Below are 16,289 nucleotides of genomic sequence, written 5' to 3' on the forward strand. Positions count from 1 at the left end.
CCTGAGGGTTAACTCACCAGCACATCCTACACTGGTGTGCTGGCATTTGTGGTAACATTTTTAATCGTCTCAGCAGACTTGCCGTGGAAGTTGGCGAGCTAATTTTGTGCGCCGATTTCGGTAGTATAAGGCACTTTGCACCAGGAGTTTGTGATGGGATACAAGGGATACAGGTCCGATTGTACGGTATGCAAAATAATGGATAGAGTCTCCGAGGTTATGCTTCAAAACTTCTACGCATTGCAGCAATAAAAAATAAAACTACAGTGTATGATATACTTCGAAAATGCAAACGTGTACATACGAAATGAATTGTACAATGTAGTTTAACCAATGAATTTGAAGGTCAAATTAAAAACTGTCCAAATTTCAATCACTCTCGACAGACCAACTTTATAAGACTTTACGCAGTTTGTCATTTATACGACTTTAAAGTACTTACAAAAAACCTTCTCTGTTCATTGCCGTACAATTCAACTAATTATTACATGATTTCTACATAACCGAAAAACAAAGTATGCCCTCCGTGGTTGCTCGAGATAATGCCCTACCGACCAATCCTTCTTAATGTCTAGTCGGTGGAATTTCCTCCAAGATACTAAGTGAGCAAAGAGAAAAACATATCCCGCCTTATGATGCTGGGTCACACTCCTTACTTGCTTATATGAGAACATTTGTGCACTTGTCTACCAAAAACCTGCATATAAAGACCTATCCCTTTAAGTTTTTTCATTCCAGAAGAAATTTATTCATAAAGTTAAATGAATCATATTTTTGATTGTAACCTTAAAGAATCCAGCTGACAAAGACAGCTTCACACAAATGTTTATTTTATAAACATACCCTTATTTCAGAAAAAAAGAATAACTTGAGTAAACTGATGCTTCTGCATTCGGGCTGCAGCAATGCTTACTGTTCAATAAGCTCTAACGTCCACAAGTATATTTTAGTTTATAAAATATTACAATTTACTCCTTCCGATTTCCCTGGTGCTTATAGGTAACTCAGAGCCGAGGGTTGAACACCGGCGTAGTTTAACACTTGAAATCGTGGAATTAGGAGGACATTATGGTACATTTGGATTGTGTTTCGTTAGTAATAATTTTGCTCGAAGACATCACACTCACTGTCACGCTTTAAAAATCTTCCCTGCACTTTTCCAACATGTTTTAGTTCCCAAAAGATGGCTTAAAATATCGGCGGTATACAAAAAGTAGCTTTGTCATCAAGACAAAAATATATTATGCGAAAACGTGAATTGAATTCTTTTCCCGAATTAAAAGCAAATTAGACGTACACCAAAGTGAATATTTAAAAAGTGCACCACTTAATAATATGCATAATACTTGTGCTGATACCTTTTTCCGACTGTTTCATATGTTGCAAATCAAAAACCGTTTGAAATATTATCAAGAAGTAATTGTGAAGTAAGCTTGACTTTATCCTGTGGCGAAAAGAGGAGATACGAATGAAACTTGACAGAAGTTTTCAGTTTGTGACGATCGCCTCCATAGGAAGAGAATTTTTCTCTTCGACTTCACTTGTTTTTCCATAAACGTCAGGTCCCTTGTTCGGTTTCCTGTGAGAAGACATACAGATATGTGACAAATGCACTAGCTATTCATAATGTGCCTGAAAAAGATTGTAAGATCAATTCAAAATGTCACGATGTTAGCAGGTTTTTTTTATAGAGTTGATTTAACACAGAAAATGCACGATTCATGACAATAGAAAGAGGTACCATGGATGCAGATAAGAATATCAGAAAATAACATATGATTTTCATATTCGGTGTGTATCATACGATCTCGCATCTATGAAAAGAGTGACAAATGTTAAATGTAGAAAAACCCAAGCGTTTTCCACAGGGTCGGAGCAGTTGATCATTTGATCAATAAATATCACTGTAGGTATTCATGCTTGAAGACAATATATGAAAGATGAAACATGCAACATGGCTTACTTTCCGAATCTCTCGCTTTCCTCTAAAGTTTCTGGTAACTTCTTGCCCCTTGTCTCGGGCAGAGGTAGAATCAATATTCCAGCGAGTATGCATGCTACTCCGAAGACTACAGCAGGGAGTTTTGCCCAGATCTTGGACATCAGCAACAGCTGGTGGCGCCAAGATTCCACCAATACGGGCACACATTGAACACATGCCAACACCAGTCGACCTAAGAGAGAAGCACGTAGATAAATAGATAGATAGATAGCATTTGCGTCTGCTGTACTTAATTTATGTACAAAATGGTGTTGCGTATACCATATGCTGGATATTGAGTGTTTTCCACAGAGAAGTTAAGCAGGAGTTTACGGGAAAGCTTCATATCCCATTAGATGAATTAGCATGTTATAAAACTGGCATTGCAAGTTTACAATTGAGATGGGTGTAAAAACTCTTCCTTGTGCACTATGATGACAGTTTCCAAAGTAATTGTATAACCTTAGTTGCTACCACCCTCTGTATGTGGCCCATTTCGATAGATACAAAATCTAAGTAGAAGCATTGAAGCTGCTGCATAAGAAAAGAATTTCAGTATCGATATGGTTCTTTGGGGACTATAAGTGCTCATAGAGCCGTGCTAAAGTCAAGCCTTAGTGCAGCGCAAATGAAGAGTAAAAGAAATTCCCTCGTTTAGTAATCTGTAAGGTAAATGAGTGTTTAGCCCACGAAAGCATGCGATGGAGTTCACTCAGTTTAGTATCTTCGAATAGCCCTAAAAGATAGATCACATGCGCACAAAGTTAGTAAGCTCAGCTGAGTTGAGTGTAAGGCCTAACAATCCGATACTAGTATTTTATATCAACTTCGTTGATGCAAACTTAAATTATGTTTGCTAGCACGGAAAATTCGTTGCCGGCTAGTACCTCACATTTGTAAAGCGCATTGCTTGACAGGTCTGTAGATGACAGTGTACACTCACCTGAGAGGAGTGGGGAAAAGTTCAGCAGAGAACACGTAAACCATACCAAAAGAACAAGTTACTGAAAATTTGCTGATTGTAGCCAGGGTGATTCCTATCCACAGGGTAGCACCACCTTTTAAAGATTAAAATTACAATATTTATTGCATTTCCATACATCAATGTAAGATGTCTCTATAATCAAAAAAGATTCAAGATTTGTCTGTTTGTCTTTATCTCAGTATCAATGTCTCTAAGTCCATTTTATTGTCTGATTCACGATGCACGTTCTCTATATGATTGTATATTTTACTTGGTTGTAGGTACTCACATGGTGGTACAAAAGCTGCAGCAACGCATGAGACTCCACCGATGACCATGGTGTAAAACATCGACCAACGACGACCCATTCTCTTTGTGCCCATGATGAACAAACCAAGAGCGTAGGCAGGAATCTCGACGGCCCCGGCCAGGAAACAGTTGAAGTAATCACTGCCACCCAGGTTTGACGTGTTGAATGCAAGACCATAGTAGACAAGTGTATTAACCAACCTTGAATGAACAGAAATACTTCCTTGATTCCAATGTAGATTGCCGTAGGTTTTATATGATGATATTGCTATCGCTGTTAGTATGACAATGTCCTCTAAACTAAGACAGGAAATATCGCACGAACCAGCATTCAACAATGGCTCTCATCATAATTTCAAATTACTATTGTTCTTCTCTACCGACACTGTAAAACAGCTTTAAGATCATAACACATCTGCAGGTAATGTGAGTTTTTTACTGTAACCGTTTCGACCCAGTATACATTGCCTTGTTCTTATCTACAATAAAAATTTTCATAAATATCATAAAGAGAGACCATAACAAAGTATCATGTTAACAACTGTAACCATTTATGATTATGAAATTATGTCAAACTACCCGAAACAGAAAGTATACACTACAAAGACACCCAGAGATACAAAAACATTATAAAGGAGACATGTCGACAGATGTGACCGGTGATAAGATCAGCTCGGTACTATCAAATAAATGACAGGTTGTTGTCTTTTAAAAAGTATTTACCAGTTGTAGAACAATATGAGTGTCTTCTTTCTCATGTTAGGCAGTCGAAATAAGTCGAACATGGTCCCCTTCTTCTCATTGGTCTTGTTCGTGTCCTATAACCAATCAGAGTAACATAAGTTAGTATTGGAAGACATTGGACTCTGCGCGGAAGAGAGATTCCTTGGAATTAAATGAAAAGATTTCAGTATATTTGAAAGGATTTCCCAAGATACATTTTAAGTATGTCCTGCATCGTCTGTTTGCCTTCCCAGTCTACTTTGTATCTGTATTAGGAATAAAGTACCATCTAAGATCAATAGTATTCGCTAAATTCAATTTTCCTCACACCCAGTCAACATCAGAATATCAGCCTTGGTGGATTGGACACGTTACTAAGAGATCAACTGTGCCAAAATAACCCTTATTATGTCCCATTAGACTGCCATGAACAAAGTGAAATTGAATGTCAATACGACAATACCAGAATTTATCCCCTATCATTTACGGTCTTGGGGTCTGAGGAAGGTGAGGGAGTCACCAAAAAAAATGAACGCTACAAGGGGGTTGCTCAAAATGAGGGGAGAAAGAAGGTGGGTTACTCAATTTTTGGTGCGAAATAAATTGTAACACTTCTCAGATTGCAAATTGCACACATCAATTTTTAAATTTCCGATGCGACAGGGGGACATCCTTAAGGGTGTTTAAACAGTTTTACTAGTTAAAAAACTGAAATCACCTCTAAGATTGCACCAGAGTGCACCATTGCAAACATCAATTTCTCAATTTTTCCACATGATCTAGGACAAACTGAACTGTTATGAAGTCATCCTTTATAATCACAGAAACATAAATTTTAATTGACTTCAGTTCAATAACCATTTTGATATATGACTATACCGTATCCAGGCTTTTCATTATAAGCTGGCAGCTGGAGAAATTGCTTGGCGAGGTTGTAAACAAATAATGAATGTACTTAAAAACTGCTGACTCGGACTAATGGTCTTCTGGCAGCGTTTACAGAAATGTAAGATTTTGCAAATGACACAAGAAGGTTGCAGATTTTCCACTCCTACATAATCTTTGGTGTTCAATCTCTGAAAAAGTGACAACGTGTTTTAACAAAACGTACTTTCATTGTTTGGTTGTTGAATATAGAGACTCAAACACTGATCATGCCAAAAATGTAATGAAAATATCGGTTCAATGTCATTTTCAAACAGTTTTATAGTTTTACCGAGTGTAAAATAATTGAATCACCTCTCAGATTGCACCATTACATACATCAATTTTCTAGCAAAAACAAAGCGAGAGTGGGACCCCTCTCACGCTCCCCCCTTGGGGTATTCTTACAGTTTTACGTAGTGAAAAAAAATGTTAAAAACACGTCACAGATTGCATCAGACTGCACCATTGCACACATCAATTTCTCAAAATTTCCAATGCAAGATAGAGGACACCCCCTCTGACACTTTCCCCTCTGCCCCTGGCGTCTTTTCCCTATGTACTTTCAAATTCTGCCTAGTCAGATATCCTTGTCATGATGCCCATCTAAATTAAACAAAACTATATGGTTGGATACTGGTTATTGCATATATTTTGTTGTGACTTTGAATTTTATTCCGTTGGTTTCACCTTTTCAATCGTCATGAGATAACCGACTTTCCAGAGAGGTCAGTCAACACGTCTGTGTTAGAGAGGGGGCTACTCAAATTCACCATGGCTGACAGGGGAGGTTACTCGACATTTCGGAGTTATCGATGACATTCCTCCGACATCCCTTCCCCCCCCGTCGTCAATTATGACGATTCCCTAAATTTTATAAGTACTATTAAAAGCATACCATCTTCTTAGTTTCGCCCATTTTCATTGGGTTCCAACAGTCACTTGAGAAATCGTCTGGAACAGGTACATTGTTGACACGTCCACACTTCCGTATAATTTTCTCTGCCTCTTCCTTCCTTCCAACGGCAATAGCCATCTTGGAGACTCTGGTATCAGCCTTTAAGAATAAAGAAATATGTATTAAGACAGCATTGTACATCTGTAGGATTGGCAGTTACAATGTTAAAGCCTTTAAAAATAATGCCACTCTACCAGAAATGGATGATGAATATATATATATATATATATATATATATATATATATATATATATATATATAATATATATATATATATATATATATATACATATATATATATATACATATATATATATGATATATATATATATATATATATATATATATATATATATATATATATATATATATATATATATATAAACAAATTTCCCAATAAATAAATTCGATTACTCACCACCAGTAAGATAGGAAAAGTATCGTAGGAAGTGAGATCACCAACTGTAAAGTTCTCCACTCTCGAATCAAATAGCCATACAGCGCCAAAATCATGTATCCAACTCCAAAGTATATCATAAAAACCATCGCAGCAATGGTGCGTTTTGATGGACCAGTAATTTCCGTTGCTGAAAGTAAATTTTGAAAATTGTGCCGGAGTGTTGGAGCTCAAGACTTGTCACTGAAAGCTAAGCCCTGTTTTAGTTCAATCAAATGAGTTGAATTTGAAAACAGGAAGAAAAACCAGGAACAAATATTTTTTTCATGACTATTTAAATATTTTAACAACAACAGGGTGGCATTAAATAATCTGTCCTGAAATAATGAATAAAGTAACTATTTTTCTAAATTTGTAGAAAACTAGAAGAAGAATCAATCAAATATTGAAAATGTAAACAATTTTAAAAATAAAATGTAAGCAAGTCATTGTCTAAGGAGGGAGAGAAGTGCTTATCGTCAGGACCAAAGTAACAGAGCTACTATGCTAAAGTGGTTTCTTTCAGGTGTAACAAAAAGGCCACCCGAATGCGAAAGTGTATTTCGCCACCATGAAAAGTCGGTGACGATATCATTTTTAAATATTAACAAGCTTCAGATTTTCAGGGCAGAGATCATATCAAACTGTACTGCAAGAAACATAACTGAGCAATATTTGTCACAGCGTTTCTTCTTGACTACATTACAGGAATACGGTATCTTACTAAACACAAATGCCGCTAAATAAGCTCCATGCGAGGTCATTCCAACGAGGAGTCGAAAAATCGCGAACATCCAGAAGTCAGTCGAGAAGGCGGTGATCAATCCGGACACAGTCATTCCAGCAACACCTATCAAGAAACCCTTTTTACGACCTATCCTGCAATAGAAAAAACAAAGAGTGTTATTCAATGTTAGAAAACATACGATACACACACAACTCTGCCATGCTCTCGTGGAAATATTTCTAGGTCCACAGCAAATTGACGGCATATATGTAGACTAAAACCATCCAGGTTTGTGTTTTTTGCAGCCAAAACCGCTTATCTATTCATAATAGAGAACTACCTGAGATCTTCTCGAAGTAGGTTCCCATTATGTTGACTATAGGGGATTGCTCTCACATGTTAGTCACTTCTGACGTCATGCCATGTAACCAATACGGAGGGAATATGAACTCGGGCGTTTCCTGACAGGGTGAATTTTTCACAACTTTAACAGTGAAATACACTACAATAGAAATAGTTGCCACTAAAACGTTATGGATTTTTCGAAATAATGAATATTGTTTTATGCAATTTCAAATTTCAAACATACAAAAAATAGGTGAAATATACACTTTAAAGGTATACAGTCATTGTAATCTAAAATATGCCCATATATGGTCAATAGGGCGTTCCTTGGTATTCAAAATGCCCCTGTGAGGGCGCTGTTTTTAAAAGCGGCCAGCTGCTTAAAATATGCGATTGGTTTGATTTTTTTCCATGGTATCTATGGCAAAATTGGAACAGGTGACAGTATACCTTTAAGGCCAATGTCGCCATATACGCTGAGCAAATTGGTAGATGCCGCATGTACGTCGAAGCATGGTCGAAAAGAAACACAGGAACATCACTTTTTTCGTAAAATTATAGCAGGAATAACAGTGTTAGCTAAAGGTCTAATTTGACTGGGTAGCCAGGGGTGATGGGCCTACAATGTCCAGAAGATGACAATTTCCCATATGTTCCAAATCACACTCATTAATAAAGGCACTTTTAAAAAAATAATTAGCTTTGTATATATACACTTTGTCTTACTTGTCCAATAGGTATCCATAGACGAACGAGCCGATCAATAATCCAACCATGTAGAAGGACGTCGCCATTGCATTTAGAAACTCATGGTCACACACAAGATCAAACTGTCGGAATCAAAGAAAAAAATTAGTCCTCTGTACCGGTCGATTATTTGAGTCAAGAAAAAAATTATGTTGTCCATTAACAAGACCTCGGAAAATAGAATAGGTCGGTCGGGAAATTTTATCATTTTTTTATTTCAGCATGACCCATCGGGAAAAAAGTAGTAAAATTCGGCGAATATTATGCTTGACTTTTTGAAATGAGGAAAATCGTCTTGGTTCCCGGAAACACACATATTTTTCTTTCGGCCTTAAGTATGCATTTTCAAAGTTTAATGGTTGCGCTGGCGGCTTACTGAATACGCATGCGCAGTTTCATGATATACTACGCGAACAACCGGAAGTGCACCGACTAAATTCATGGGCGCCGCCATGTTTTTTGAGTTCTCGTAAATAAACAAATACGAACCGTGCAAATTGTTATTTTATAACATGCCACTAGTAAAACATATATATCTTTTATTAGCCAGTAAGTATTATTATCCACCTTGTCACTGATACAAAATATCGTTACTATCACGTCTAAAAAATAGTAAGAGAGAGAAAAACTGTAGTGCATAACAAGGACAACGCAAGGAATGCTCAATAGTATTGAATTTAAAAAGTACCCTCTGTGTTAATAACTTAATGCAAGAGTCTAGACGGAACACTAGTTTTCAGCTTGCAATTGGAACTTAAACAGTGCAATTACTATTGCAACGATAAGGATGGCACAATGTACCCCTTGTTAAACACAATAGGTTGTTCTCAGGGTAAAAATTGCCAATTTATGTCCAACATTTTTACACAGTAAACTGAAAATCTATACGTGCAGAGTCTGACATCGTGTACGTGTGTGAACTTTTTTCATTAGAGGGTAAACGTGGCATAGAGGTCTTACAACGTATGCAGCAAGTAACAATTAAGTATATTTTATCCTTAACTATTACTGATCATGAATCAATACTAACAAAATTTTTAATCTTAATCCCTGATGTGACACTATTGTAAGAGTAATTTGGAGTCCATTGTGTCACGCACAGTGTGTATTGCAAACAATTACATATGACCCGATGTTTTCAAGAATGTGTCTTGGAGTATTGTAAAGATTCATAGATGACATTCGATTATTGGTCCTTCAATTGGCAACTTTCAGCTCCGCTAAATCTTGCTATGAAGTACTATGTACATCTGCTGTCCTATAAAAATCACAACAGTCAGTCTCGATATATGGCCAGTCAGTTGAAAACCTTTATAATCAGATTGTCATTTACATCAAACTATATCTTTATTCGAAAACTTGTATTCGAACCCGAATAAAAATATTTGTAATCAAAGGATGAACGGACTATAGACAAATATTCTATAAATGTGAGCAAATGATCGTGACAAGTAACACACAGTACATGTACCACTGTGTGAGCCAAGCACTTTCTAAGGCACCTACATTTTCCTGTTTTAACTCTTAAGATATTGCCAGTTAGCCATAATCAGAAATTCAAATTTGTCCGAAGTATGCAGGTCGCTACTTTGGGGAAAAACACTAGATAGAATTAGACTCTTTAATATACGTACATTGATCATATTGCAACAAGATTGGCTAAAAATTATTTTACTTCTCAAAGGAACGAAAGAATATTCAAAATTATACGTTGGTCCTTCATCACTATTTAACCATCAAGGGACCATCATGGTGACTTAATATACATTTTAATGCACTGATTGTATGTGTCAGCTCACCTGCTGGGGCACCGTAGATTTGTACTTCGATGTGTCGTACTCCCATCCATGGTCGCACTTTATCTTCGTGTAGTTTGCATGTGACGTTTTTCCATTCTCAATGGAGTATAAAATTTCTTTATAGGTAATATTATATCGATAACACTGGTCGAAAGATAACGTCGTGCCACATCCAACATCTGTGTGCTCGCTTGGAATAGTGAGGTTTTTCACCATCTCGACACAGTTGTCTGTGAAGTTGGCGTGACAGATTTGTGCGCTGACTTCAGCGGCATCGGGTACTTTGCACCAGGAGTTAGTGCTGGCGGCAAGGAACACAGGGCTAATAGCATAGTATGCGCCAGGAATTGATATCAGACCTATAAGAACGCACAACACCTTCTGGTATTTGCCAAACTCGCCGAGGATATGCTTCAAAACGTCATCGAATTGCAGCATTTTGACTAAGGAAAAATAAGAATATACTTTGAAATTATACATAGGAAACTGAGGTATAGTTTCCACAATGTCTTGTGTATTTTATGTTAAACTATACTGTTAGTTGTTCTGATGACCTCTATATAACCTTGTATGTACTACTGTAATGCTGTACATGGTCATCTAAGGTCACTGCGCAGGTCGTCATCTAACCCTTTTTCAGTCTGGCTGGAGGGTGCGTTTGTTACCTTGTAAGACAAGTCATCGTTGATGACACAGTCCCCACTTGGTAATGGGTACTTTGATTACAGGTCCTCAGAGAGAATAGAGTCTTCTTCATTAGGTCTGTGATAAAAATACTTTTGAATGAATTCGCTTGATACATGTCTGAGTTACCATTCAGGACATGAAAAAATCGTAATAAAATGGCCACACGGCGGCCATATTGGATTGTATCACAAAACAAATTGACGTGCATATGTATGACATTGGTCAATCTCCTTGTACCGACTTTTAGAAAATTCGCTTGATACATGTCTGAGTTACCATTCAGGACATGAAAAAATCGTAATAAAATGGCCACACGGCAGCCATATTGGATCGTATCACAAAACAAATCAATGTGCATGTGTATGACATAGGTCAATGTCCTTGTACCAACTTTGAATAAAATCGGTTGAGATATGCCGGAGTTATGGCTCTGTACATGAAAAAATCATAACAAAATGGCCGCATGGCGGCCATATTGGATCGTATCATAAAACAAATTGACGTGCATATGTATGACATAGGTCAATGTCCTTGTACCAAGTTTGAATAAAATTAGTTGAGATATGCCTGAGTTATGGCTCTGTACATGAAAAAAATCGTAACAAAATGGCCGCCTGGCAGCCATATTGGATCGTATCACAAAACAAATTGACGTGCATCTGTATGACATATGAAGTAATCCTTGTACCAAGTTTGAATGAAATCGCTCCAGGCATCTCTGAGATATCTGCGTGAACGGACGGACGGACGCACGGATGCACGCACTGACGCACGGACGCACGCACAGACACACGCACGCACGGACATGACCAAACCTATAAGTCCCCCCGGACGGTGTCCGTGGGGACTAAAAAGTTTAACAATCGCACATACTTTGCTGAAGAAGTGTTTCAATGTATGATTTTTTGGGAAAAGTAAAGATTCAGACTCACTGGTTTAAAAATATTAAACCAGCAAAGCAATAAAGCAATTAAATGTTTCTACTATTAAGAAATAGCTCGCTCGTCAGTAAATGTAGTGAGATTTCTCCCAAATGAAACTATACTCAGTTTATGCTTGAAACGCGGAGACATTGTAAGATTATGACGGTAAAAATATCTGTCTCAGAGGAGGAATTTCGATTTGATATTTGTTGATTAAGTAATACTATGTTCATTTCTCAGGAATTCTACTCAACACTTTCTTGAGATCTTGAAATGACCTATTCACAATATTGCATAAGAATTTTCAATGTTTCTGCCAAAGCATCGAGCAGGATTATTGCCAAATCTTAAATCAAGCGTACCTTGGATTGAGCTTCAGTAAAGCTTGGCATTTAAACTTCACCTAACGGCAAACAACAAAGCTTTGGAAAATGCAGACACGAAGTTTGGTCGATATCGCGTTGTATTCGAGTGATTTGTCCAAAATGCGGACACATTATGTGTAATAACCCCTTTATCATACATTGGTTATGATCATTTTCCTGGCGACGTTCCGATATTTGATACGAAATGGACATAAATGGTCCCTTGCTTATTCGCTATAGCGCGCTGTACTCAATAGAAAGTTGGTTGCGAGGGAGTGAGCCAGTCTTAAATTAAGGTCGACACGCTCGCCATTGTACTGAGCTCCGGCGCTAAGCTTCATATAACTTTTGACTAAGCTTTGACCAAGATACAGCACAATGCGCGTGTACAGCGCGGTCGCCATTTACTGCTGTACATTACTGAGTGAAATTAGATCGATCATTTTTCGTTTCCGTTGATCAACGTTACAGGCATCAGTAGCCTCGACTCGTCTCCTCTTTCCCAGACAATATCCGAGGTGACTCGGTGTTTGTTATTGATTATGGAAAATCGAATCGGCTGAAAAGCAGAGGGCAGTTGCTCATTCAATTGGATCCCCCTAGATGTTTCTGACAAACTCGAAAGTCATTGAACAACACTCATTAGGCTACGTTCACAAATAACGATTAGAGGGGCTGGGCGAATCGCTATTGTAATATTATTTTTGTTCACATTCCCCCCTCAATATCCTAAAAACATTTCAAATCTCTCCCCTCTACATGATCAAAATGTTTCAAGTCCCCCAACTATCACAAGCCCGTATATCAGTAAAGGATGTCCGCGCAGAAAAAATAATACGTATCGCGGCGTTCCACTCGTTTGAGGATGCTGTAGGGAAACAGCAAGAAACTGTAGTTGATATATTGCACAGAAATCAAAAATCATCAACAGTTGCAGCTTCTGCTCTGTTACTTGGCTCAAGTAAGTTTTTTACGACAAATCATACCTGTTTAGATTTTTTCAAGATGAAAGTCTTAAAAATATGACAAAATGGTTCTAGATTTTGTTAAAAAACAATTGAATGACATAAAAATGGTATCATTTTTCATTGAATTACTTACGTACAAAAAACTTGGAACTGGAAAATGTAAAACATAAAAGGGAAGGAAAAATGTTCAAGTTACCTCCACCTACAGGCAGAGCAAAATTTTCAAGTCCCCCCTCTACTACCCAGAAGAATTTCGAATCCCCCCTGAATTCCTCCAGCCCCCCCCCCAACCTTTTTTGTGAATGCAGCCGTAGCTAGGTTTAGCTTAGACGTTTGCGTTTTCGCAAACATGGGGTTGTCAGGGGTTACTTGAACGTACTATTCTGTGAAATATTTTACATATTGCAGTAAATATTAAAATTTCCAACAGGTCGTTTACCCAAACCCTTTGCTTTTCTGCTTCGCTTCCTTTTTAGGCTTTACATTTACAGGGCTTAGATCAGTTCAAATCATTTTATCTCTGTGTTTTCTCTTGGCCCGAATACTCTAGCTTTTCTGTTTTTTTCTTTTGGCTTGAAAGTGTGTCATTATTTAGGCTAGAACAAGCCCTGTGGCAGCTCGTGAAACATTCAAGTCGACAGTGTTCAGCTCTGAACAAAGGTAAGCCGAAGGACAGTGAAAGGCTGTAAAACGAAATCCAAGGTGTGATTATGGCTCAGACACATAAAGTGGGGCGGCGGCTGTATGCGAAAAAAAAATGATTGAAAATTCCTTACCCTTGTGCTTCCTACCAAATTACGGCCTTGACGATTCAACTTCGGCAGTTGGCGAACTGTCAGACACTGGCGTGTGTTCTCTGGAGAATCAACTTAGAAAAGAGAGCAGGATTTTTTTTTGCGATATTAAGGTACTAAACGCTCATACAACTGGTAAGAAGCTAAGAGACGCTGACCGATGCTTGCAGCATAAGAATAGAACGAATGTGCATTCAACTGTCTCACAAAGTCAGGCCAATGACCCCAAAGCGGGAACAAAGACATTTATCTGACCTTAGTTGCACTGCTGTAATAAAACATTAACTCTCGGGAAACACTAGAAAGAAAACAAATCTCTCGCCAGGAATATGGAATGACATAATAATTGTATCTTTTCCTTGGATACCAGTGATGTGTGTATGTGGCCGATATGCAGCCAACATGCTACCAGAATATTGTTGCAATACTATTACGTATACCGTATATAAAAGTTGCTTCATTACAATGTCCAACATACCCACAATGGTAAATTTTCACATAAAACCCTGAACGTGCAAACGCTACTGGATCCTTGGTGGTGGAATGTACGAGAACTATTATATTTTTGAAGACCTCACCCAAAACAGCGTCCAGTGTGGACAAGCTCATTGGACCATAAAAAGCTACGCGGAACGTACTGAATGAACAACAAAATCTACAGTCATTCAGTTCAAGGACATTCTGCAGGTAAGAGTGACCCAAGCTTGCATATGATATGTCACTAGCTAACAAAGAGGTCATGTTCCCTTTGAAAAATGTCATACGAGCATACAATGCTCAGGTCAGTTGCGAGCCATGGGAACAAGGCAGCATTTGTACTTTACAAAGAGGTCGAATTCAATAGAGCTTTACTGTATCAGTGTTGGAAACGACAATGCATTTTATGGCTTAAGTGTTGTCAGTGTGTGACTGGAGTTTGTAGTAAGTTCAGAAGCTAAAAGCGCATGATGTTAACAACTTTATCTCAAACGAACTTGTCAGGTCAGAATCTTTTGACCTCTAGGAGGATGGAGGATTTTTTTGAGGTAATATGGTCCCGTAAAGTCTTGAAACGTAAGGGAAAAAATCAGCAGGCAGGAGTAAAGAAAAGATTGTCGCAAAATGAATTCAAATTAGCACACTGGAAATCTGATTCTCTCATATTCCCTTGAAGCGCTCCGAGTCCGTCTAGAGTGGCGCTAATATTTTCAATATTTATGAGTATGTTAAAAAAGGCAAATTTACATACACGGCTCGAAATACCCACAGGGGCACTGCACTATGCACGTCCATGGTACGTTGGTGTAGGTAGATTGTCAGACCAATGTGCACACTTTGCATGATAGAAAAATGCAGTATTTACTCTGATCGTTACCAGAACATGTTGAGTCGTGCAGTTAATTTAATGTGATCGTTTAAGATATAATGCGCCTGGAGGACAGACATTCGGACTTTCAAACTTTTATAATATTCTTTTGGCATACAATTTAAGGGGTTCATTTTGAAGCTAATTTGAGCTAACTGAATTTTTTTAACAACTTGCTTTTGTGAAAGTCAGGAATTTTATTTTCGCCCGCAGAGATATCACAGGGATGGCGGCCATTTTGAATTCCAAATATATGTAAATGTTAGGTAAATAGTTCATCGAGTACCAAAATTTGCACGGTGACACACGCCCCCCCCCCGACTTTTATCATTGATTTTGAAAGAGAATGGTTGGTTGAAAACTTGTTTGCGGAAAGAGAGAGCAAAAGTTTCTTTCATTTTCGAGGCGCATGCTACCTTAAAGCGACAAAATTCACATTATTATTGTAGCTTATTTAAAATCGAAGTGACTGACTTAATGTATGAGGCTAAGTATCATTCCTAATGAAGAATTCAGCTAAAATGCGACACTCGTTAAGCATACTTAGCCTAGTATTAATAGTCACCCACATTTCATGGTCCATACTACGCTTCGGCTCTCGTTAAATAGAATTTTTTAGGCCTACAATCTACAGTGCCGGCTGAAGTTTAGTCGGATGAAAAATACTCATTTTTCTGGCAGCGCGTTATGCTGTTACTCATTCACGTCATTTTAAATATTTTAAAATACTTTTTCTCCGTATCTGCTCTCTCAGAGTATAAATTTACATATGAGCCAATTTGTTAATTTCAAAGGGAATATTAATTAACTGGTTTTGTCATCCATAATCAGATATAAGAAATAAATTTAGTACATCATTGACAATTTTAGCGCGTCATCAAAGATTAATCATAGAGCATTAACATGGTGATATGTATAATACATACATAAGAGTTTGTAGAAAATGGTTTAAAAATTTACAGGTTTGATATTCGAAGAACAGGTATCTACTATACATTATGTGCATTTTAGTGTGTAATTTATGCAATTTATTAATTATTGTGTAATTTATGATACCAGACCGTGTATCTACAATTTGACACACTCTTATTGGTCCATTAGGGTCACGCGGCTGACCATTTGTTTTCTACAGTAACTCTACAAATGTCACGTGTCAAGCAAATGAATATGTGTAATAATACATGAGAAAAACTGCCGGTAGAGTTTGTCCATTGTTTCAGTCATGCATGCAACAAGTGTTTATGAATGCGCTTACAATGAAAATAATAACGCTAATTTAATTACGTTTTTACTG

General features: G+C 37.6%; 2 protein-coding genes across 2 annotated transcripts; both read right to left on the reverse strand.

Moving 5' to 3' along the window:
* Positions 1-813: 813 nt before the first annotated feature.
* LOC139114319 (organic cation transporter protein-like) lies at positions 814-6,397 on the reverse strand. The gene is made up of 7 exons (XM_070675966.1): positions 6,278-6,397; positions 5,800-5,958; positions 3,978-4,072; positions 3,235-3,455; positions 2,925-3,039; positions 1,964-2,174; positions 814-1,579 (listed from the first exon to the last, which is right to left on the reverse strand). Exons 2-7 carry the CDS (start codon positions 5,935-5,937, stop codon positions 1,559-1,561), a joined length of 801 nt encoding a protein of 266 aa, XP_070532067.1. The 5' UTR covers positions 5,938-5,958; positions 6,278-6,397; the 3' UTR covers positions 814-1,558.
* A 512-nt stretch (positions 6,398-6,909) lies between these two features.
* On the reverse strand, positions 6,910-10,351 carry LOC139152853 (beta-alanine transporter-like). Its single transcript, XM_070726205.1, has 3 exons — positions 9,914-10,351; positions 8,094-8,197; positions 6,910-7,174 (listed from the first exon to the last, which is right to left on the reverse strand). Exons 1-3 carry the CDS (start codon positions 10,349-10,351, stop codon positions 6,910-6,912), a joined length of 807 nt encoding a protein of 268 aa, XP_070582306.1.
* Between the last annotated feature and the right edge of the window lie 5,938 nt (positions 10,352-16,289).

The sequence above is a fragment of the Ptychodera flava genome, chromosome 16, assembly GCF_041260155.1.
Source record: "Ptychodera flava strain L36383 chromosome 16, AS_Pfla_20210202, whole genome shotgun sequence".
Lineage (NCBI taxonomy): Eukaryota > Metazoa > Hemichordata > Enteropneusta > Ptychoderidae > Ptychodera > Ptychodera flava.